Here is a 26,598-nt window from a genome sequence, read left to right on the forward strand (position 1 = left end):
CAGCTGATATATGGCTACATAGTGATAATTTACTTAGCAGTTTATACGTATGTTTCATTTCTGTTTAAAATGATTAACTGAAATATAGGCTAATACGCGCGCGCACACACACACACACACACACACACACACACACGGCTGCACACTTACATAAATTCTGCTGTATAGTGGAGTGACATAAAACCAAGGACATTTCTTTTTGAAGCTGTTTCGAAAATAAAAAACCAGAGCAGGTAAACCGTTTGAATTACTTGGGTATGACTTGCCTGCACATAGTATGCGGTAGAGCAACACAATTAGTAATTTTACAGATTTTCATCGTCCAGACTAGTATCTGCTGATATCCTGAAGAGCAAATTTGTGAAACTTAAATTCGTTTTCACTATTAATATTAGGATCCAGAAAGTTTGGACATTCTGTTTCACACATTCGCTTCTTCGAAAGCCCCCCTATAGATGATAAGTTACTTCTCTAATGTACGTTATCAAATGAACTAAGTGCTTTTCCTAGGTTAACGGGGCTTCTATTTACAGAGATTACAAATAACTTAAGCAAAATTACAAACGTAACTGGGCGATGCTGATAAAAACCTGTGTCCATTTGGTAAATTTCGTAACAGAGCAAAGGTTCTCGAATGTACAGGGATAAATGTGATAAGTGTTGCTGAATTACAGGTAATGATCCAATTGATCTGAGTCTCTTTCAACCACTAGCAAGTAGAAAGATGCTTTACACTGTCATTTACAGTACTGTAAGTTTTGGTGTACCTCGGAGTTCTATCATAGGGCCCATTCTTTTACTGATCCGCATTAATGACCAGTCTTGAACGCCAGTGATGCTTTGTTTACAAATGGTACAAGTTCAGTCGTTACAAATTGAGGTAATGAAATGAAAAAAATAACAAACAGTATTCTAAAGCTATTCTTTCCTCTGCAATGAGACACAATACTTGCTATATTCGTGACATTCCATATGGAAATCATCTCCATAGTTTGTTGCAACTACAGCTCAACGCAGCATTTGACGGATTATTGTGGTCTCAAAAGGCCTGTACAATTTCCTAGTGACATGAACTATCAGTAGATGAGTACGTGCACAACCATTTTATCAAGGTGAAATGAAGTCATTGCTTCGCAGTCCTGTCAAGAGAATTAAGTGGAGCGAGTAGGAGAAACGAATGACACAGTGAAAACAAGAGAAGTTCAAATAGCGAACTCATCACGACCAAATGTATCACAAACTGACGAATTTAATACGGTCCAACAGTGTCCGGAAAAGTCGAATGAGCAGACAGAAACAAAAATGAAAGCGAGTAGCATGGAGCAAGCTGAAGATAGTCAATGAGGAATTGACGAGGTGGAAGGCAGTTATTAGGCGTCAGAAACGATTTGGAGATTGATGACAACGCATCGCGGTTTGAGGCAAAAATTTTTCTGTGGTATGCCTTTAAAGATGACGACATCGGTGACAGAAGGTTGTTCTCCATTCTTCGCCAATATGACGGAGTCGTGCGGTCCTCACTAAGGCCTCTGCAGCGCAAAGGACACCTCGTCAGCTGGCATTTGTGCAACATGCTTGGTGCTTAAGTCACCTGTTATGAAAATCTTGCCACGTAAGTTCATAAAGGCTTCGAAATGACTGGAGCCCAAAGTTCGAGACGCTGATGTGTATACTCCGATGAACGTGGTACGTCCCACTAACGCCTCTAGCTTCCAGAGTTGCTAACGGTGGGAGCTCAATTGGGTACGTCAGCCTATTTCGTCCAATTACAAACAGCCTGTTGACCTACATCTATTAGGAAGTGATGAACCCAGTCTATATCGACACTCGGTAAGCACGTATTTTGTTTGCTAAAAGACGGTAGCACAGGCGTAAGGAGCTTGCTGTTAATCTTCTAATAGAAGGACGGCTAAGAATTCATTATGTGCTTGTTTCTTCCACCTGGCTGCACATCCCCCCCCCCCCCCCCTCCACCCCTGTCGGAGCGTGAGGAGGGAAAAAGAGTGAATCTGTAAACGCGCCATATTCAGATCTAATGCAGTCGCACTACGTACAACTTGGTTTCGTATTTCATACTTCTTAACAGCACAGAACACAAATTAAATTTTCAGTAGTATTCAATTGTATTTGGTGCGCTGAATACGTAATATAATTTTTATCTTGCACGAACTGTCGGCATACGGACAGACACAGACAATTTTACAGTTTTTTCACTCATGGTGCCACATAATCGTGACTTATTCATTGTCATAATAGGAAGACGCCCTTCACACACATATGTCGATCCAAACATTTTATCGCATTTTGGAGACATGGAAACTCTTCTTGAAGAAAACGACGTAGGCCTCTTGGGTAGTCATAATGTCACAGAATTGGTCTTTTAAATTGGAATTACACTGCATAACAGTAAGTTCCATCTGCACTTGCGCAGGAACGCTTTCAACTGAAATGGCAAACGGTCTCAAAACCAACTCGAAAACAAATGTAAGATGAGCAGTGTCCTCAAAACGCTTAGAACACTATCATTGTAATTCTTTCAAGGCCACAAGGAATTCTCCAAGAGCCGCATTTCCTTTATGCTAGTAAGCTTATGAAATTGGCGGTATCTTATGACAGAATTTGTTCCTTCGAGAATGCGATTTTCTTTTTAAGCGCTTCTCCATAAAAACAGAAATAAATTGTTTTTCGTCTTTCAGTGGCTAAAGTCCACTTAAAATGCAAGCTCTACATTCCATGTACTAATTTTCGTTACTTCCTCGTTCATTAATTCGAAGCCGCGCGGGATTAGCCGAGCGGTTTAAGGCGCTGCAGTCATGGCGGAGGTTCGCGTGCTCCCTCGGGCATGGGTGTGTGTGTTTGTCCTTAGGATAATTTAGGTTAAGTAGTGTGTAAGCTTAGCGACTGATGACCTTAGCAGTTAAGTCCCATAAGATTTCACACACATTTGAACATAATTCAAATGTGTGTGAAATATTATGGGACTTAATTCGAGAATAATGGGATTCAAATCGAAAAATTGCTCCAGGCATGACCCTTGACTTGACCAACGTACTTAGCAGCAATAGTCCCAACGCTATTCGTTCTATTCCGCCAAAAAAATGTTGCACCTGACATAGCAATAATGCACTCAGTTCTGTACCGCTAATTTCATCACACGCACCATGCCTGCAAATTTAGCGCAAAGTGCTGCCTGTCAACTGTTGTAAATTTTGATCTTTAGTCATCACCAAAGCTTTAAATTCCTTCGGCACAGTATTGTATTTTGGTCAATAGCAAATTTCTGGTACCTGTCGATCAGGCGACTGCATAATAGACAGTGAGAATCCTCCCTCAGTTCCCATTCATTTTTAAAGGCTTGTGACGATCAATAGACAACATCTTTTTCCGCAAACAGTCACTGGGCCTCTGAACTTTCCTTATACCACGAACAAACAGCTAAGGGTAAATATCGCTGACACCACTATTCCGCCCGTGCTGAAGAATGTAGTGCCCACCGAAAACTGCCGTACCGCAGTACTAAATAGAATGTCGCGCTGTACCAAGTAATTCCAGGATGGACCGAGAAAAGCCGAGACAGGTCGAAGCTCGGCCAACACCTGTTAAGAACACCGTGCTCGCCCGCAGTTTTGCACGCCGTAGCCGGCCCTGTTTTAATAGGTCACTATTTGATTTATCTGTGTTAAACACATCATGTTGCATCTATAAATGTTCAGTGAGAACTCAAAATCAGCACTTGCAATGGAAACATTGTCCAAGGCTTCCTGCCTTTTCTTACGATTGTTGGATCCACCGTATGCCCTTATCTTACTCACTCGTTACCTATGTCGTACAGCATCGCACTTCTCAAATTCAGGGAGACAGAATCTACTTGTGAAACCCGTATCTACCGTATTCTACATATCACGTGCGTATAAAGCAAGCCGTGTTTCACACATATGGTTTTTCTTTCAAAATATTTTCCATCCTTGATAGGATGCTATTTTCTTCAATAACTTCGAGTGTAATGTTATGTCTAGGGTACTGTAACAGACGGAAGTCAGAAATATATCCTGTCATTCAGTGCATTCGTTTTTCCTCCCTTTTTCGAAACAAGAATGATCTGCACATTTCTCCGGTCACAGGATTTTATTCGCTACATGATTTTCGACAAGTATAAGCAACCTACTCCAGTGGAAAATCTATCAGAATTTCGATCAGGTCCTTTTGCTTGTTCTCTTGATTTTATTTTGATTTTTGAATTATTTATTTATTTCATTGTTTTGAATGAAGGACACCTACACCTGCACCCTGACATGGAGGGCATGTTAGTTCCCCATTGACTTCAGTGAAAGGGTTGGTTTCAATTGGTCCACCTTTTTTCTGGTCTTCCAGTGAGTCTTTGCAGGATATATTTCAAAAAATGTAATGGTAATCTTGACTCCTCCATTCACAACAGATGCGAAGGAAAGCAGAGCTCTGGTGCAGAAGGGCGAACTGGGGCTGACTCAGCTTCGTGTCACGCTCAGCCAATGGAGTCAATTGGATGCGTTATGGAGAGCCATGGGATATGGGATCAGCACACAGCCCTCCCGTCAGCTGTAGGCTTTCTTGATATCGGAAGATCTACTTCTCATTCGAGTAGTTCTTCAGTTGGCATCACAAGATTTAGGGCGCCCCGTATCACTGCTTCCACAAAGGGAAAATGTTTTGCAAAGCCTGGAATCGAACCAGGGCCCTCTGTAAAACAGCCGAACGTGCGCATCGCTCAGCTATGGAGGCGGACCGCAAGAGATGGGATATCTGATCTTAATTATTTTCTCCCATCTTTTCGTTTATGTCAATTATTTTCAACTCCATCCCAACAACCACATTCCTTTTATAACCAAACTTAGTGTATCCTGCTATGCTCCTAAGGAATTTCCTTTTGTTGCCCTATAGTCTTATTTTATCTTTTTTTATTTCTCGCTGCCTTAGAGCGATGTTATGAAATCTTAGGATAAGTTTCTGTTCCTTATTTTGGAGAGATCCTCGAATGATACCGTTTACGTAACTAAACTTCTTAATTTCGTCTTTTTTATCCAGGTCTCCTATGTAAGTTGGCGTCGTCAAAAAAAATTAAGTCTATTTACTTGCTCTATGATCTCGTTTTCTATTACTATTTTTGTTCTCACTGGGTGTTTTCCACAGAAAATTTATTTCGAAATATTATATAGCAGACATATTTTGTGTAGTTCGTAAAATAATGGTTCAAATGGCTCTGAGTACTATGGGACTTAACTTCTAAGTTCATCAGTCTCCTAGAACTTAGAACTACTTAAATCTAACTAACCTAAGGACGTCACACACATCCATGCAGGTTCGAATCAACCTGCGATCGTAGCGGTTGCGCGGTTCCAGACTGTAACGCCTAGAACCGCTCGGCCACCGCGGCCGGCTGTAGTTCGTAGGCAGCTCATTGTAACATCTTCACTGTCCGAGAGAAAAAAAAAACTAATCATCTTCAGGCAGAGTTACCATTATACACTGAGGTGACAATAGTCTGGGATACCTCCTAATATCGTTTCGGACCCCCTTTCACATGGTTTACTGCAGCAACTCGACGTGGCAGTACTCAACAAGCCGTTGGAAATCCCCTGCAGAAATATTCAACCATCCATAGTCATCTGTAGCCGTCCACAATTGCGAAACTGGTGCCAATGCAGGATTCTGAGCACGAACTGACCTCTCGATTATGTCCCATAGATGCTCGATGTGATTCACGTCAGGCGATCTGTGTAGCCAAATCATTCACTCTAATTGTGCAGAATGTACTTCAAACTAATCGCGAACAATTGTGGCCCGGTGACATGGCGCATCGACATCCATAAAAATTCCATCGTTGTTTGTGAGCATGAAGTCCATGAATGCCTGCAAATCGTTTCGAAGTAGTCGAACATAACCGAGAATCCATTCAGTTCCATGCAAACGCAACCCACGTATTATGGAGACACCACTAGCTTGCACAGTCTCTTGTTGACAACATACCTGGTATTCCCATGGCTGTCTGCGCCACACTTGAACAATACCATCAGCTCTTGCCAACTGAAATCAGGACTCATCTGATCAGTCCACGGTTTTCTAGTCGCCCAGGGTGCAACTGATATGTTCACGAGCCCAGGAGAGGTGCTGCAGGTGATGTCGTGTTGCTGGCAAAGGCACTCGCGTCGGTCTTCTGCTGCCAAAGCCCATTAACCCAAATTTCACCGCATGGTCCTAACGGATTAGTTCTTCGGACGTCCCCTATTGATTCCTGTTGTTATTTCATGCAGTGTTGCATGTCTTCTAGCATTGACAACTAGACGCAAACGCCGATGCTTTCGGTCGGTAAGTGAAGATCGTCGGCCACAGCGTTGCCCGTGATGAGAGGTAATTCCTGAATTTTGGTATTTCCGGTTGAAACGTCCCCTTATTGAAGAATTATACATGACTGTGCTTAACCTGACACACAATATTTTTAGCGCAACGCAATCTGACTTTCAAAAATCCCTACAAAAGAATGGCCCTGACTAACATTAAACTATACCTTTCAGAAATCACTTACCTCACAAAAATCTTCATTACTCGAACTACTGCAATACAGCGAGCGCCACTACTGCCAGCTAAATAAAAGATTCAAACTACGGAAGGCACTAACTACTGATAGGCATAGTTAGCAAATGAAAGATTTTAATAGAGAACAAACAATGTATTTACCTTAATAGTCATAATATATATAGCAGTTCATGACAAATTACAAAACTCCGCCATCTCTCTCCCCACATCCACCACTGCTGGCGGCTCACCTCCAACTGCGCAACGCTACGCGCTGTTCACATCCAGCTGCCGCTGCCCAACACTACAATGGCAGACAACAATGCAAACTAGCCACAGACTGCACACAGCACAGCCAGTGATTCTCACACAGAGTGCTTCATGGCGTTACCAATAAGGAAACCTAAACAGCCTACTTACACGGTCCTCTCTTGACGCATGCATCTAGCTCCAACTACTGTACCAGCCAGCGTTTAGTGTCTGTTAATTCCCGTCGTGGGGCCACAAACGACTCGCAAAGTTTTCCGCATGAATCACCTGAGTACAAATCATAGGTTCGCCTATGCACTGCCCTTTTCTACCTGTAGTGCGCTATACTACCGCCATCTGTATATGTGCATATCGCTATCCCATAGCTTTTGTCAACTCAGTTGGTAATCTTATTGATTAAAATTAAATGTGTAATTCTGTAGTTTCACTTTCCAGTGCCATGTAATTTCTTCAGTGTGTAATCCCATCTCTGCTTCGATCAAAATTGTTTCGGAATTGACATTGCAGGGAGTTAATTCGTAGGGGACAGCCGCTAGCCATTTGTGCGCCACGTTCTCACTGTATTGCCTGTTCTGTGGGCGAGACAGAGTTGTGGCTGGCTGTACGATGACAACATTGGATCTTGCCAGAAAATAGCAGGTAAAGAGTTTGTTAAGGACAGGGCCTAGGGCAAAGGTCGAAACAATCTCTAATCAGTACTCTAGACAGTAATTAGGACAACAGGAGCATTGTGCTTGCTGGCTGTGACAGTTCATGCAGAGGTGCAAGATTTAGAAAATGAGTGATTACCGTCTTCAGTCGGCGGTGGTTTCTTCTGCACCAACTGAGGCAGTTTCTTCTGCGCCACCTGCGTTCCTGTAACATGACGAAGTCATCATAGATCAGAGACACGTGAAATTTTGTTACAAAAATTGTCCTAAAAAAACTGGACCTTATCCGTGTGTTTCGTGTGAGCTTTATCATCTTCCCTGTTGAAGCCAGATGTTTGGGAGCCTAGTCCCAGCTGACACAGGTAGTCCCATTTGCTGGTGCACACTGTCTGAACTTGCCATAGGAGCTGTGATTCGCCTAAGAAAAGCGCTTTTAGCCGGTTATGGTTCCTCCTACGTTTTTGTTCTTACGTTTTGGAGACTCGGGGTCGTTCGAATATCTTCAATTGGTGTACAGTTGTGCGGTGAGTTTCTTGGCATCTCCGTGTGGGGTTTAGGACAGGATTCATTTCACACAACTACGGCGCAACTGCGTCGCGGAGCACTGATTATGATTCGTAAGGCCTTGTTATTTGTGAACTACAAGGGACGCAGATATGTTGGAGATGCGTATTGCCAGGCTGGGGCTGCGTACGACATCAGTAAGTCTCATGAGACGGTTCCGCCGAAGCGTGTTGTGGCTGGTTTATCGTGGCACCTGTATCAGCAAGCACCGTGCACCATTGGAACAAAACTTTCCGTACAACTGATATTATACTGCAAGACTGGAAAAGAACAGCTATTCATTGGGTGAACCTCTTGGTAACTGCACTGGTGGCCATTGAAAGAGCAACACCATGGAAAAGGACATGGAACAGCCATCAAATTGCCACGAAATGTAATGCAGGGTGACCCAAAAGTCCTTCGTAACCGGTCACACAGCTACTAAAATTATTGCATTTATTCATTAATATTTATAATTCGGCCCCCATGCAATACCTTCCTGCAGGTGTTTAATCATCCACGCTAGGGATGATGCGATTCTGTAACATACCGGCGTACCTCTCAACCGTCATGCTGACAGTCTGAAAACCAACACCGCACTTTTCCTCCAAGAAAAACGGTCCGATCACGATTGATGTGGAAACTCCACACGACGCCGTGACTTCCTCGTCATGCAGCAGGAGTTCCACGACAGTTCTAGGGTTTTCAGTAGCTGAAATTCTGCATTTATGGGTGAGCAACGTGAAGCTGATCAAGAAGCTGCTACCTGATCTCATAGGCGTACTGAACTCCTTGTTCGGGTAATGAAGGCTCAAGGGATGTCGACTGGCCACAGTGTCATCCTCTGTCATACGGTGCGGTGGGGATGTGGTATAGAGGGGCACGTGGTCGGTACACTGCTCTCCCAGATATTGTGACGATTTTCCAGACCTTAGAGCCGCTACCTCTCAATGAAGTAGCTCCTCAATTGGCATCACGAGGGTCAGTGGACCCCGTCGAACCCGGGTCCTCTGCATGGCAACCACCCACGCTGACCATTCAGCTGTGAAGGTCGGGAGACGGTCGTGCAAATATGCCCAGGCCCAGGTAGTAATGCATTTGATATTTCGCATCTCGTAGGTGCTCAGCAGCAAAGAACATGTTAGATGCTTCCTTTCTAGTTCAAAATTAACATGTATTCTGACCATTTTCAGAATATTTATAGGACGTCTGAATAGCAATTCTAGACAGACAAAGTGAAAGACATCATTCACATAACAGAATCGAACAGCGGCTCCGTAAGATAAAATATAATCATTTCTACGCACTATGGAATTTGCCCAAATGATTTGGAGTGCTGTACGATAAACACATAATAAGTAATGGCACCTGCGTGTTCGGGATTCCTTGTAGGGGACAGTGACATTCTCCTGGCTTTCAGAACGTCGGGAACTTCTATGGGGGCAGTAGTCTTTCTCTGGCTTTCAGACAAGCAGGAGCTTTAGTGGAGGACAGTATCTGTCCCTGGCCTGCAGAAAATCAGGGCCTTTGTGGGGGACAGTAGCTTTTTCCTTGCCTCCAGAACATCAGGATATTTTGCGTGGAGCAGTAGTAACCTTCTGGCTTCCAGGACAGCTGCAACTCTGGCAGCCGCCAAAAGACAGGGAAGTGTTTGTGATGGCAATCGTGATACGAGTTCTATTACTTCAGCCGAAAAGTTCTTAAGAAGACAATTTTGAATGCCAGCTGGAGCAGAACTTCTGTATTACGTGGCTCGCTTAATAACTTAAGCAATGTCATGTGTGTAATACTTCCGACCTGGCCTTGCACTTGTTGAGCGAGAGGCGTGTGGCTTCGCAGACAAGTACTGGGTGTGTTGCATACACATCCGGCGTGAAAGCCGCTTCCCGTCAGTTGGTCATTAGCTCCGCCTTTTCCTTGGCTTTTCCTTTGGCTTGTCCATAGTGCCGTTGTTGATATCTGATGTGGTGACAAGCGAAATTTCGTACGCCTGGATGGCCAGTTATGCAGCCGGAAGATTTTCTAAAATGTTTATTTATTGTATTGATTTCTGTTGACGTGTAGCTTCGGGCAACGGACACCAAGTGCGATGTCAGAAACTGCTGAGTTCGTCTGCCGTGGAAATGAAGCACAGGATCTCCTGCAAGTGACCCGCTGGGCGTTGTTGAGGTGTTACAAGTGCGTCTTGCACGGCGAATACTCACTAAGGTAAGCTGCACTGAGCTGCACTTTCAAAACACTGTCAGAAACCACGCGGTACAATGTCTTCATATCAGGCTTCGTTGAATTATCTCATGAAGGGTGTCCCCCACGAAACGGACAATCTCACTGGGAATAAATGTTGCCGACATTATGAATAATTTATAAAAACGTCAGTCAAAGTTCAAACCTGTAATCACATTTTAACAATGGATGCTCGAAATATACGTGGTGATTATGATATTAAACTTCCGATACTTGGATCAGCCCAAACGGAAAACTATTGTCTTGACGGGTAACAGACTTCAAAGAAATGATGTTCGCACTGTGCCCTGCAGGATTTGCGTTGTTATTACGTTAGTGTCATGACTTGATGTTAGGTGCCGGTACTGGTGCGGCGACATAGGGTTGAAACACTGGCATGAGTGTGTATTACAGTTGCAGACAGTCAACATGAGACAAAATTGTTAAGGCTTTCGTGGCCACTTGTTGACAAACTGCCTATTGGCTTCTGTCACGGGTTCTTCGGCCGACGTTCATCTAATGATTTTTCTGACGTTTCGCCAGCACGAGTGGCTGGCATTGTCTAAGCTTCACCCTCCATTGCCGGTGGTGAACTGGAGCCGAGCTCGCGGGCGCAGACCATATGTACCTGGCGCGCCAACGTCCGAGGGCTTCTCTGCGGTCATTTCCGGTGCGGTTCTCCTCTTGCTACCTGCGACGGTCGTTCGCTGCAGTACGGGAAGCCAGAATCCGTTGACCTTAAGACTTTCCTCTTTCTTGTTCAAACCGTTCGCAGGTTTTTGTATTTCTACAGCTTCTCTGAACAGCTTCTCTACAGCCAGAGCAGGACGAATATGTGAGCCGCAACACCTCAAACGAGAAATGCAACACCTGGAAACTGTCCTGAGGAGCAATGGGTACTCCAAAAATTATATTAGAAGTGTAACAGAGCCAAACACTCGGCGAAGTAAGGAACCAGAAAAAGAAATGTCGGGTACGGCCTTTCTGCCATACATTCCCAGAGTGACGGACAGAATCGGCGGTATATTGCGCAAACATGGCGTAAAGACGATTTTCAAACCGACAAGGAAGATCAAAGAGTGTCTCAGATCGGCGAAGGAGAAAAGAGACCCACTTGCAATGTCGGGAATATACCGTATACCATGCACATGCGGAAAAGTTTATGTCGGACTGACTGGACGATCCATCAACACCAGGATCAACGAGCATAAGCGACATTGTAGGTTGGGGCAGGTGGAGAAATCGGCCGTGGCAGAGCACGCACTGAATGAGATCGACCACGTAATAAAATTCGCCGACACGGAACTTCTGGCTGTAGAGAAGCACTATCACACGCGCTTGTTCAGAGAAGCTGTAGAAATCCAAAAACACGCGAACAGTTTCAACAAGAAAGAGGAAAGCCTTAAGGTCAACGGATCCTGGCTTCCCGTACTGCAGCGAACGACCGTCGCAGGTAGCAAGAGGAGAACCGCACCGGAAATGACCGCGGAGAAGCCTTCGGACGTTGGCGCGCCAGGTACATATGGTCTGCGCCCGCGAGCTCGGCTCCAGTTCACCACCGGCAATGGAGGGTGAAGCTTTGAAAATGCCAGCCACTCGTGCTGGCGAAACGTCAGAAAAATCATTAGATGAACGTCGGCCGAAGAACCCGAGACAGAAGCTAATAGGCAGTTTGTCAGTCAACATGAGTCTGGACAAGGTGATCAGAGCTTTACTCGTAAAGCTATTTTGTTAAAACAGTGCTGCTGTTCTTTGCGTGTATCGACGCATTAAAGAAATACCGAGAAGTCCTCTTTCCGCACAGGGGTTGAAGAACATGATTCGGCAGTTCGAATTAACTGGCGCTATGGGAATTCCTCTTGGGAGAGATCACCAGAGATCAACTCGTGTGATTTCTGGCTGTCGGGCTACCTGAATAGAAGGGTTCACTAACGGGACACTAACGCAGTTTGGGGTTAAACATGAGCATAACAATGAAGGTAACCAACATCGCACATGAGACGCTTCTACTCGTAGCAGCAGCAGATCAGTCTCTAGTACGGTTCCAGACAGTCGCAGATGCAGACGGTCGTCACATTGAGCAACGTTTGTAACCTGTAACTACGTAATTAACAATTGCTGTACTCTTCTGTGGAAACGAAAATGTCTTTCTTTCAATGGTTTTCTCGTTATTTCTCTTCCGCATGTCCTTAAACGTGCTTCAAGAAAGATTAATTGTCCTACGATCACTCGTTATCCATGGGAGACTTTAATTATAACGACCCTGTGTGTAAAGTGACCGGTACGGAAAGAAAGACGAAACTTAAAACAATGGAATGTTTCAGATTAGAGTATATATTATGTTACACTATAACCAACTTCTAATACGTGAAAATTCAGTTTAGAGAAACAAAAAGGTTTCAATATAAAATCTATTACTATTGTCCGAAAAGTTTATTTTTGTTCCTGTGGAGAAAATGAAAAGTGTTCTAATCAGTATTTGTGATGAATTAGTATTGTAGTGAAACTGCTCAAGATTTATAATTGGAATTCTGTGCTTTGAAAACTGGTGGATACAAAATAACACAGCTAATAAGATAGTACATAAATGAACAAACCTCTTTTGTCGCGGCATTTCAAGTTGGTACATGCCCAGATACGGGAAGAGAGACATGTACATACGTTGCAGTCCTCCATCTTTGTCTGACCGGGCCTGCACCCTGAATAAGACCAAAATGTTGATTATCATATATTTTGAATAGAATGCTCACTCTTCAGCCTTATAATATTCACACTAAACGTTTGCAACTTCGTCTACTAAAAAAAAACAGGTGACATACGTTCTACCGAAACTTAAACAGAGATGCAGCTTCTTTTCAGCGCCAGAGTTAAAACTGAAATTTGTATTCTAGTTACTGCATGTTCTCACAAAATGAGATTACGTTACGTTAGGTTTCTTTATTACTAAAACGAATGGGGTCACTAACGACATCTTTCTTAAACCCACTATGATGATACATAACATGCAAAATATACCATTGTCGGTTCGAGAGGCAATGGAGAAAGATTCAGGCTACGTCTCACGTTATGAATGAGTGTACCCAGTGTTATATCAGGAACTCCTTGGGTGCGAGTCGTAAGTTCTGTCTTTTCTAAGGCTCTTTCGGAAGTGTTGTGTTAACAATTACGACAGGAAAAATATTAGCTGCTGATGGCTCACCATGTTCTTCAGAAAGGCGACAGAAAGTGAGGGTACAGGTGGTGCAGAGATAACCTTCTGTGGGACGTATGTATCACACTTCACAAAATGGACATCGTCGACATGCAAGAAATGTTGAAAACAAACCATTAACTTGCTCCGTGAGCACAGAATGAAAAATAGTGCTCCACAGTGACCACATAGATTCTCACTATCAAGATCGAAGACGAACTCATTGGGAGCCACAAATCCTGCAGGACGTTCAGCTACGAATCCACTCTTAAAGACTGCTTATGCTGTAGTATCATATTTGTGTAACGGGGTGATGAGAATTGATGGATTTGATGGCATGCAACCGAATGCGAAACAACCTGTCGTGGAGCTTATTGTGAAACTGGTCTTTAAGATTATCTTCATAGTGCGATAATATGTTTTATATGTACGGAAAAAATAGTCGTCCAGATGGTGAATTTTCCCAGTGTTTCCAGATGGTATGAACTGCAATGTCACTCACTTTTCAGGAGGAATAGTTTGTTTCAAAGGAGTACGATTTTTCCACGCAGTCCAGTAAATAAGCAAAAGAAAGTTATTTTGACAAGCAATTGGCCAAATGCACTGCTCTACCGTAGATCTCTTACGCCTATTTGCCCACTCATGCTTGTAGTGACGTAAATATTCCCTAGTCCCCTTGCAAGATCACGCACACGAGAAAGAATGGAAGGGGCCACCGCACCTCTAAGTTCTCACAACACAATAAATAACTCTCCAGAAAATTTTTCACCCAGAATAATAGTCTAGATCGTTGTATACGAATGCGTTAAGGCATTGATACTAGTTGATCTTGATACAACTCCCTTATTACCTTTAATTTGAAAGGTTCCTTTCAAATGCATTTCCTCCTCAAATCCCTATTGGTATGAGCTGAAAACAAATTCCTTACTGAACGGTGGGATAAGTTTGCTTATCTCAGCTGCAAATTTTCGCACCGATTCCGCAGTTTGCTAAGCATTGGCAAGTAGACGTGTTGTTTCATATTTCGTTATCGTACTTCTTCCAATTCTGTAGCACTGTTTAAAGATACGGAACCATCCAATACTTCCATCGAAAGCTGTATAATCTATGTCGCGTGAAATCTGATGTGCATAACGCCGTAGGTCACTATCATGTGCATCCTGTTTATAGTATCCAGAGTCCTTGAAATGCACGAACATCAGTTTGTGTAACAAGTGCGCCTCGTCCTCCTTTGAATATTCGTAATTTTTCTTATGCACTACGCGGTTATATTGCTGCGGGCTTATCCTAATTCTGTTCATAATTGTTTTTTAATGTGCTACGGGTGATCTCCCACATACGTAATTATGTTTAACATCCGCTCCTTGGATAACGATTGCCCTTTAGGGGAAAGAAGGGTAAAGTGACCAGGTTGGGAAAAGTCGTCAGTACTTATTTGATGTGTTCAACGGTGCTCCTTCCTACCGAGAAGCGACCAAACTAGCTGTAATCGACAATATTAGTGTTGTCAGTCACGTTGACAAGGGAGCTTCCTCCGTTGTTTTCCTGTGAAAACATTTCGGTTTCTCGATCGTTTAATGTAAGAGAAGTCAGTCATATAACTTTAGTTGTTCACTTTTATGTAGAGCAGTAGGTTTTTGCGATATTACAGTTCGCGAAATGCCTTTTGGCTTACGAATGTAAGTCACTGTCGTTTCCTTCGGTTGTATTGTTTCGCGTGTGGTCCACTGATACAGACATGGAGTTTGATCGCGAAAACTGGCTACACTACATGTCGGGAAAAGGTGGCCACTTTTCCCGATACATGGCCATTATTCCAGACATTTTTTTCAGTGTATTGCTCCAATGAGAATTAACTAATTCAATGCATAACTATTGAAATTAAAACATTAGAAATCCTTTTATCCACAAAACAAATTTCTGTTATCTTGCTCTTCTGCAAGAGTTTGCAAGACCTTCAAGATCCGATAAAAATACACATATCAAAAAACGTTTTACATCACCTCGGTTCCGAGATTTCCGGGACCTGTACAGAAAATTGTAATAGAGACCAACATAAACATCATTTCCGCCGCTTTCATTGCTCATAAAAACCACACATTGCATGTTGTACCACCATACAGCGAGACTATCAGAGGTGGTGGTCCAGATTGCCGTTACGACACAGCAGCACGTCCTCTTGCATTGATGCATTCCTGTATTCGTGGTGGCATACTACCCACAAGTTCATCAAGGCACTGTTGGTCCAGATTGTCCCACTCCTCAACGGCGATTCAGCGTACATCCCTCAAGAGTGGTTGGTGGGTCACGTCGTCCATGAACTGCCCGTTTCAATCCATCCCAGGCATGTTTGATAGGGTTCATGTCTGGAGAATATGCAGGCCACTCTAGTCGAGCGATGTCGTTATCCTGAAGAATGTCATTCACAAGAGGGGCACGATGGGGGCGCGAATTGTCGTCCATGAAGACGAATGTCTCGCTAATATGCTGCCGATATGGTTGCTCTATCGGTCAGAGGATGGCATTCACGTATATACAGCCGTTACGGCACCTTCCATGACCACCTGCGGCGTACGTCGGTCCCACAGAATGCCACCCCTAAACATCAGGGAACCTCCATCTTGCTGCACTCGCTGGACAGTGTGTCTAAGGCCTTCAGCCTGACAGGGTTGCCTCCAAACACGTCTCAGACGATTGTCTGGTTGACGGCATATGCGACACTCATCGGTGAAGAGACTTTATGCCATCCTGAGCGGTCCATTCGGCATGTTTTTGGACCCATCTGTGTCGTGCTGCGTTGTGTCGTGATGGCAAAGATGGACCTCGCCATGGACGTCGGGAATGAAGTTACGCATCATGCAGCCTACTGTGCGCAGTTTGAGTAGTAACATGACGTCCTGTGGCTGCACGGAAAGCAATATTCAACATCGTGGCGTTAATGTCGGGTTCCTCCGAGCCATAATCCGTAGCTAGCGGTCATCCACTGCAGTAGTAGCCCTTGGACGGCCTGAGCGAGGTATGTCATCGACAGTTTCTGTCTCTCTGCATCTCCTCCATGTCCGAACAACATCGCTTTGGTTAACTCCAAGACGCCTGGACACTTCCCTTGTTGAGAGCCCTTCCTGGCACAAAGTAACAACCGTGGTATTGACCGTCCAGGATTGGTTGAACTACAGACAACACGAGCCGCGTACCTCCTTCCTGGTGGAATGGCTGGTTCAAATGGCTCTGAGCACTATGGGACTCAACTGCTGAGGTCATTAGTCCCCTAGAACTTAGAACTAGTTAAACCTAACTAACCTAAGGACATCACAAACATCCATGCCCGAGGCAGGATTCGAACCTGCGACCGTAGCGGTCTTGCGGTTCCAGACTGCAGCGCCTTTAACCGCACGGCCACTTCGGCCGGCCCTGGTGGAATGACTAGAACTGATCGGTTATTGGACCCCATCCGTCTAATAGTCGCTGCTCATGCATGGTTGTTTACGTCTTTGTGTGGGTTTAGTGACATCACTGAACAGTCAAAGGGACTGTGTGATATAACACCCACCACATTCAGGAGTTCTGGGAACCAGGGTGATGGAAAACTTTTTCTGATGTGTGTACATCCAGAAAACAGGCCAACAAACGTGGGATGCTGTTGCGATGCAAAAGGTAACTGAACTAGTTAGAAATGATAACATGTTTTTTTCAGCAGCAGCAAAACAAATAAATGTTCCAGGTAATACCCTAAAATGTAGAGTTCTAGAAAAAATAGTGTAGTTGGCATTAAAAAGGTTATGGGCAACTTAAGGGCAGAGTTCGATGAAGAACAAGAGCAAGACATCCTTAATTACTTTTTAGAAATAGAAAAGCAATTTCATAGAATTACAGTGAATGACCTGCAGCGTTTAGCATTCAGGTTGGCAGAGCACAACAGAATGCCACATCGTCTGAAATGGCAGGCAAAGACTAGGTGGATAAGACGTCCTAGCTGTAAACTCTGGGCTCATGAACCATTAGCTGGATGTGATGAGGACGATGACAACTTAAAGACCGAATTTTGTAAATGACTTAATATTGTTTTGTGCCAACAATGTATCGCAACACATTTCTTTCTTATTTGTATTACTGTTCTCCTAATAATAATCAATAGTGAAATAAAAACTGTAATTCTACCCATTCTTTAAAACTAAAGACTCTATTTGGGAATGGTGGCAAAGGCGTGGGCACTTTACCCCATTAGGTAGGGAAAAGTGGCCACATTCAGAAAAACGTTTATATATCCTATAAAATATACTCATACCTTTGTTACAAATATTTGGTGTGATATCTTACAGTATGTATATTCGAGGTGTATATGCCACTAACTTCCGTTAACAGCCATGGTTTCATAAAATTGAATTTCTCTTAGAATGGCCACTTAACCCCACCTTTTCCTAGTACGTTTTACTGGAGACGGTATTTGTGGCTCCCTGCCCAATAAGGATGATGGCTATATGGCTCGACACCTGTTTCAATATCGCTTTCGCTTGTTAACTACGTACCGTCATAATTGTATTTCTCAGGCCCATTGTCCACACAGTCGAGCGCACACGACACCACACATTCCACCAACTGATCTTGCAGAAACGCTGATATTTCATCTGCCACTCCTTTCTCACTCTGAGAAATTTCTTGGGTTCCTTTCAAGCGAAATTTCAACTTCGCCAACCGTTGTTGTAGATATAATCCAATGTCTGCTTTGTTTATATTTGTAATTGCTCTGCTTTGTACCAACACCACTAGCACTGTTGTGAGTGACTCGTCGACTACCCAGTTCGTCTACGCTCCATAGAGCCATGCTGTGCTCACCACTGGGTGCCTCCAATCCCACCCCCTGTTCCAATTAGCAGCCAATATTGTTGTTGTATGGTAGACAATATTTGAGCCGCCGAATGGCGTAAACGTCTTTGGCCTTTTTTGACCTCGCACTGAAGGAGCTCCTTGCCAGACCGATGTAACTGCAGCTGCAGGGAGGTGACAAAATCTGATGCTCGAGGAGAGGTGCTGAGGGGTGCGTATTCTGAGGAATACACAACTGCTTATTCAGTGGACAAAGCTAAAGTCAGGAATGCCACAGGGGAGTATGATATGTGTGCTCGTGTTCCCTTTGTACATAAACCAGTTGACATCAACCTGGAACTGTTTGCTGATGATGCTGCCTCGTCTGTGGGTGGTTATAGCAGGCTGCAGGTTGACATGTACAGTTTCCATTTGGTGCGATGGATGGCACACTGCTCTAAATGTGTAGGAAGCTAAGTCAGTGCGGAAGAATTGGATATAAATTCCGTAATTTTTGAATCATTACCAGTGATCTGCTATTTAACTGACTGACGTAGGTTAAAGATCCAGGTGTAAGGTTACTGGAAGACATGGAACGAGGACATAAGGTCAGATGTAACGAAGACCGATTACTCAATGATATCAATTATTCTCAGGATTAACCACAAGCAATGCATGGTTAATAATTCAATTTACTGTGAGAATGTTTGGAAAGAAGACAATATACAGAACCCTTATGCGACCCATTCTTGACTACCTCGCTAATGTTCGTGATCCGCACTTACTTAAAGGACGATACCGAAATAATTAAGAGGCGTGATGAGAGGTCTGTTTCTGGTCGGGTCTGAGAAAGTGACGGAAAGTCTCCCTGAACTTAGATGGCGGTCTTAGGAGAGAAGAAGTCAATCTTTTTACTACATGCTGTTAAGCAAGTTTAGAAAACCAGCATTATGAAACACTGTGCACGACTATAATGCCTCCACTGTACACCCCGTGTAAGGACCACTAAGGTCTAAATATGTGACATTAGAGGATACATTGAAAAAAGACAGACCTACATTTTAGCATTTGCACATTAAGAGAAAGCAAATGAGAATGATCACTGGACCAAACTCTTTGAAACTCGGGTGGTCATCTATAAACTTGTACTGAAACCAGACTGCAGTCTTTAATTCGAAGGGCGTGGAACGGGGGAAATAACTGAGAAATTAGTGAATCAGGGTTGTAGCCTACGCCCCCTGTTACACGTAGAGAATGCAGTAAAGGAGATTTCTGGAAAAAGAATCACGAGGCATATCCGGAAAGTAAGTACCGGTTTGAAAAAAAAAAAACTCATAAAAACATTGTTCTTTTTTTTAAACCAACATTTATTTTTAAAAGAAGACCATTTCTTAAACTATTTTCCTATGTACGAGGTCTATTCAAATAAATCCGGAACATTCGTATTTTCGAACCAACGGTGTGTTGAAGCGAAATGCGGGTTGGCATTACTGCACACGCCTGTGTTTAATGTGTAAGTATTGGAAGTTTCATTATTGTATATCTGTCAGTTATTGTTCAGTGCTGCAATGAGCTGAACGTTGTGTCACACAGTTTGCGAATTTCGATATAGCAGAGTTAGAAGAGCAATTGTCTTCATTAAATGTTGCGTCAAACTCAAGAAAATATTTACAGAGACACACCAACTGATGTGGAAGCCTACGGGTGTGAGTGCTTAAGCCGTACTCGGTATTACGATTGGGACACACGGTTTAAAAATGATCGGACCGACGACGCTCATGTCAGGAAGGTCAACGAAATGGTTCGTGCCAATCGAAGACTGATGTCCGAGAGATTCCACAAGAATGTAACTTTTCAGTCGGATCGTGTCCTGAAATCGTGACACAGCGTCTTGGAATGCATAATGTTGCCGCCAAGTTCGTCCCACGGTTCTTGAGTCACGCCCAGAAAGACCTTTGCCTTGGAATCTGTGAAGAGCTTTTGGTACGCGTAAATGAGAACAAGATGTTCCTTAAGAGAATCATAACTGCTGATGAGACGTGGTATACGGTTATGATATTGAGAACAAGGTTCCGTCTTCACAGTGGGTCGGGAAAGGTTCTCAAAGGCCAAAAAAAGCTCGTCAGGTCAGATCATATGTTAAAGCCATGCTGATAGTTTCTTTGACTCTGAAGGATTAGTTCACCATGAATTCATGCCACAGGGACATACTGCTAATCGATGGTATTATCGGGACGTGTTGCGACGCCTGAGAGAAAATGTGATAAGGTAACGGCCTGAAATGTGGCGAGACAATTCACGGCTCCTGCATCACGATAACCCATCCGCACATTCATCCCTGTTGGTGCGTAATTATTGCACGAAAAAAGGAAATCACTGTGCTGCCTCATCCTCTGTAGTCTCCAGACCTGGTCCCTCGGACTTTTTTTTATTTCCAGAGATGAAAACGTCGTTGAAAGGACGAAGATTTACAATGACAGGCGAGATAAGAGAAAATTCCTAGACGGCACTTCGCGCGATCTATCAAGAGGCGTACCAAGTCTGCTTCCGGAAGTGGAAATGGAGTTGGAAGCGGTGTATCGATTGTGGAGGGGGTATTTAGAAGGAGACCATGCACAATAAGTAATAGGTAAGCGTAGAAAAAATTCGTGGACAGTATTCCGCAATTTTTTGAACAGACCTCGTAGTTGTCACTATTTATCGGATACTTATCGTAACGAGAAACCAGTTTTTCTAGGCCCTCTTCTCTAGCAGGGTTTCGCCAGTGAAGACAGCCACTGCTGAACGCCGTTTTTTGCGTCTTTCTCGCTGTCAAATCTCTCTCCATCAAAATCACGCCCAGGTTCAGGAACAAGTGGCAGTCAAAAGGTGAAAGGCCGGGGCAGTGCAGTAGGTCATCGACGCGCATCCAATCGAATTGTTGAAAAATGCTTTGATTGACACCAACAGAATGTGGGCGTGCGTTGTCATCAAGCAACACAATGCCACGACTGGGCATTCCTCGCCTTTTGTTTTGAACCGCGCGCCGTTCACAGTGTTTCACGCTATCGTACCACACTGGTGGTTTCATCTCTGGGAAGGAACTCAACTAGCAGAAAACGACCCATAAAAAACAGCAGTGGCTGTCTTCACTGGCGACGTCTGAACAATCATGCCAACTATGAGGAAAAATAGTTTAAATAATGTCCTTTCTTGTAAAAATAAATTTTGGTTATAAAAAAATATTTTTATGGTTTCTTTCCGAAAACGGTACTTGCTTTCCGGACATGCCTCCTACACACACGGTTAAAAATGGAATCTAAAATGTAAGCCGGTAGTATTCTGATTATGTTGGGAACATCAATGAATTAGGAGCGTTATGGATAGTGTGGCTTGAAAATTGGAGGTCAAGAACGTACAAGAATAAACTATTGTAGTCGAATCACATTAGATAACGGCGAAGGTTCGTATTAACAAATGAAGCACCAAAAGCAGACATGACGCACCTTGCGCCTTAAGGAATACTTAGCTCGATAGTGGAGAGAACTGTTTGCCGGGAGGTGGGGAGAGGGGGGGGGGGGGTGAAAGGGAGGGAGTGAAATGGAGAGGATAAAAATTGTACAGGAATACCAAGAATTAACTACAGTAACCAAATGCAAGTGACTGCAATAATTATGCAGGGATGAGCTCCCTTTCCCAAAACAGACTGTCGTCTATATCTACATCAGAACAATCTTGAGACCAAACAACAGCGCTCGTGCGGAGGCATACAGCCAATAATTTTAGCTTCGGTTCCGTATGACACAGCAGCAGGAATAGGGATGACTATCAACAGCACAGAGTAAACGCCGCCATGCACTGCACAGTGAATAGTAGAAGTTCATGTAAGGTGGTATGGCGACGACGTAATGAAACTACGGACTGTGGCTAAGCAAATTTTTGCCAACGAGGACTGAAGGTTTTATACACGAGCAGGATGTCGTACAATGGCTGGTTCTGCTTAACAGCAGCCTTATGTAAGAGATGCCTCCGTAGCTGTAGCGTCGTAATTCAAGCAGAACAAAGCGGCGTTAAGGTGGAAGCCGCAACCAGGAACTGTCGCTGAATAGAGCTTTCGCAAGGAACGTGTCAACCGGCGTACTCACTCTGATTGGCCTGGACGAGTACGACGAAGAGAAGCAGCCCGCAAACAGTGAGCGCCAGCTTCATGGTGACTGCTGCGACGACTATGATGACGCGGTCGTCGACTGCCCCAGGTGCCGCAGCGGCGCCTTTTATAGCGAGCGTCCCCGTCCCCGCTACTGCGCCGCTTTTATGCATCGCTTTTCGCACGAATGTACTCACTCACTGCCGTTTCTTCTCGGAAATACAATCCATTGTGAGTCTTTATTTCTGTTCTTCGTTCGGGCGATATGAAGTAACGCGTCGAGGATATTACATCGCTCCTATAAAATTCGTGAATTCTTTTTCCGATGAGGTTTTTAGGCAACGGTGTTTCCTTTTTTAATGATTTCCGATGCTTCTTTAAAACTGAATACAGCTATGTCACACGTCACTGTTTGTAATGAAACACTGCGCGATGATAACAACCAGAGGACATGTGAAATGTGAGGCGAAAGTGTGCCGGTTTATTGTAGTTCGTTCCCTTTCACTTGTGGACGAAGATTGCTATCCCGAAAGTAAAACATATAATGATGGAATACGAACGAAAGTCATCGTAGTAAGTAGTGCACTAGGAAAAAGGGCTCTATGTAAAAACAGCTGCTAACATTCAAAAATATAAAGCTTGAGACCAGAAAATGTTTAATGACAAGTTGAGTACAGCTCTGCAGGGATGCGACAACTGGAAAGACTGAAACGATTCGAAAGCTTTGCAACATGATGGCTATGATTACGAAGTCTTTCGCGACGGAGTCCTCGCATAAAAAGTTCTCGGTTTACTTGCCGCGTCAAATTTGGATAAAATATCAAGCTTTCGATGACTATCTCCGTCATCTTCGTCAGGGGTAAAACTATAATAGAACAAGGTCTGTGTAACTTTTTCATCTTAAGGAAACATGCGATACCACATTATTTTCAATCATGATTATACTTATTTTCTGATATATTAGTGTCCGTTTCATGTTTCTGGATATTTACTTAATGTTGTATTAGTCTGGCGAAGTTCTGCCTTGTATTAAGTTAGTCTAGTATATATCGATATTTTTACACGTTTTCGGGTTATGGTACAAAAATTACTCTTCCTATCAATGTAAACAACAAAATTTAAAACACAACTTTGTTCTCAGTTCTATCTTACAAAATCAAACAAACATCTTTTATGTGAAATAGCACTTATATTTGTGGCCGGCCGCTGGTGGCCGAGCGGTTATAGGCGCTTCAGCCTGGAACCGCGCGACCGCTACGTCGCAGGTTCGAATCCTGCCTCGGGCATGGATGTGTGTGATGTCCTTAGGTTAGTTAGGTTTAAGTAGTTCTAAGTTCTAGGGGACTGATGACCTCAGATGTTAAGTCCCATAGAGCTCAGAGCCATTTGAACCATTTGAACTTATATTTGTGTAATTTACCCACCTACATTATGCTGATTTCATGACGTGATTTAACATCCGTACTTCTGTAAAACGAGTTAGTATTTCATTTTTTCCAAATATCGCTTTTTTCCATAATATTTTCAAAATATTTTTATAGGTGAAATACTCAGCTAATTTTGATTTCTGTTGAATATTAAGAGCGGAAGTTTATACAGCACCAATGTGAATCAACGAATGTTCTCAGTTTCCAGAACATTAGAGAACTAGTATATAGCATAAATTAGCGCTAAAGAGACAATTAGTTTGTCACTAGTTTTTCGACTATGTTATTGTGCAGTTCGAGGAACTCTTTGCTACAAACGGTGTGAACAAAAATGCACTACACACAAAAGTTCTGCTACGCAAACTGTGACTTCAGGTGTTGCGGAAAATGTTTGTGATATATCTACCGAATTCAAAGAAGTGCAAATAAAAAGACGACAAAAAATTAATGAATTATACATCAGTCACTGCTGAAAGACAACCTTGGACCAACTTTTATTTTCATTAAGGTTATAAACTGGACTAGAACCCTAGACACTAATGTCAACCGCAAGTTGAGTATCAGTTATTATAAGTTATCTGTCTTGGGCTGACTGCAGTGTACACAGCTGGCCATTAAAATTGCTACACCACGAAGATGACGTGCTACAGACGCGAAATTTAAACGACAGGAAGAAGATGCTCTGATATGCAAATGATTAGCTTTTCAGAGCATTCACACAAGGTTGGCGCCGGTGGTGACACCTACAACCTGCTGACATGAGGAAAGTTTCCAACCGATTTCTCATACACAAACAGCAGTTGACCGGCGTTGCCTGGTGAAACGTTGTTGTGATGCCTCGTGGAAGTAGGAGAAATGCGTGCCATCACGTTTCCAACTTGGTCGAGATCCAGTGACTGTTAGCAGAATATGGAATCGGTGGGTTCAGGAGTGTAATACGGAACGCCGTGCTGGATCCCAACGGCCTCGTATCACTAGCAGTCGAGATGACAGGCATCTTATCCATATGGCTGTAATGGATCGTTCAGCCACGTCTCGATCCCTGAGTCAACAGATGGGGACGTTTGCAGGACAACAACCATCTGCACGAACAGTTCGACGACGTTTGCAGCAGCATGGACTATCAGCTCGGAGACCATGGCTGCGGTTACCCTTGACGCTGCATCACAGGCAGGAGTGCCTGCGATTGCGTACTCAACGACGAACCTGGGTGCATTAATGGCAAAACGTCATTTTTTCGGATGTATCCAGGTTCTGTTTACAGCATCATGATGGTCGCAACCGTGTTTGGCGACATCGCGTGAACGCACATTGGAAGCGTGTACTCGTCATCGCCATACTGGCGTATCACCCAGCGTGATGGTATGGGGTTACGTTACGTTACATTTCAGATGTGTTACGACCCGTGGCTCTACCCTTCATTCGATCCCTGCGAAACCCTACATTTCCGCAGGATAACGCACGACCGCATGTTGCAGGTCCTGTACAGGTCTTTCTGGATACAGAAAATGTTCGACTGTTGCCCTGGCAAGCACATTCTCCAGATCTCTCAGCAATTGAAAACGTCTGGTCAATGGTGGCCGAGCAACTGGCTCGTCACAATACGCCAGTCACTACTCTTAATGAACTGTGGTATAGTGTTGACGCTGCATGGGCAGCTGTACCTGTACACGCCATCCAAGCTCTGTTTGACTCAATGCCCAGGCGTATCAAGACCGTTATTACGGCCAGAGGTGGTTGTGCTGGATACTGATTTCTCAGGATGTATGCACCCAAATTTCGTGAATATGTAATCAAATGTCAGTTCTAGTATAATATATTTGTCCAATGAATACCCATTTATCATCTGCATTTCTTCTTGGTGTAGCAGTTTTATGGCCACTAGTGTAATTAAAAGAATTACACCAGACGCGTTTAGCTTTTATTTGCAAAGCATCTTCTGTGACATTGGTGTTTCTTTACATAGTCTGCACCTTCCTCTCTTGCTAGCAGTGTTTGATGTCGACAGACTTTATTTCACATCTGTAGTTTTTTGCATTTTGCTTTATTTCCTGCGCTGCACTATTTATAATTGATTTTCATAACTGTTTTTCATTCATCACTGCTACAGTTCGTCTGTTTTTCGAATAGGCATGAACACTGTAGCTGTGATGAATGAAAAACAGTTAAGAAAGTCAATTATAAATAGTGCAGCGCAGGAAATAAAGCAAAATGCAAAAAACTGCAGATGTGAAATAAAGTCTGTCGACATCAACCACTGCTAGTAAGACTATGTAAAGAAACACCAATGCCACAGAAGATACTTTGCAAATAAAAACGAAACGCGTCTGGTGTAATTCTTTTAATTACATTACAGTCAGTTCAAGACAGATAACCTGTAATAACTGATGTTAACAGCTGCTGCCGAAGATGGCCACACAAACAAACGTAGCAAGTTAAGCAAATTCAAATTCAGTTTAATGTTCTCCTCTTAAAACATTTCTTTATATATTGCATTAACAGCGCTCTTGCATCAATATAGTTGCTCACTTATATGCATTAAATTTGTACTTCTAACATACAATGTATAATATTAAAGGAGAACTTTATACAGAATGAGGGAATGGTGAACATCAGAGGGAGTGATCGAGAAAGGAATGAAGACGTCCAGCAACAAGTCAAAGATAAAAATAATCTAATAAGGAAGTACTCAATAGAACAGGCAAGCTAGTTGGGTGCATATTGCGATATGAGGCATTACTGAAAATTATACTTGCAGGTGTGATTAAACGAAACTGTACGAGGCATAGATACCAGTACACATCAGAGACAATTGTA

General features: G+C 43.4%; 1 protein-coding gene across 2 annotated transcripts in view; it reads right to left on the bottom strand.

Annotated features, from left to right (window-relative positions):
* Positions 1–26,598, bottom strand: part of LOC124711970 (serine protease inhibitor I/II-like) — a 187,428-nt gene that overhangs the window by 96,905 nt on the left and 63,925 nt on the right. For both annotated transcript variants that reach the window (XM_047242253.1, XM_047242254.1), the window contains exons 2-3: positions 12,833–12,934; positions 7,609–7,674 (exon numbers count right to left, since the gene is read on the bottom strand). In XM_047242253.1, the coding sequence (XP_047098209.1) occupies positions 7,609–7,674; positions 12,833–12,934 (168 nt within the window). The remainder of the gene's footprint in view (positions 1–7,608; positions 7,675–12,832; positions 12,935–26,598) is intronic.

The sequence above is a fragment of the Schistocerca piceifrons genome, chromosome 8 (genome assembly GCF_021461385.2).
Source record: "Schistocerca piceifrons isolate TAMUIC-IGC-003096 chromosome 8, iqSchPice1.1, whole genome shotgun sequence".
In the NCBI taxonomy this organism is placed as follows: Eukaryota; Metazoa; Arthropoda; class Insecta; order Orthoptera; family Acrididae; genus Schistocerca; species Schistocerca piceifrons.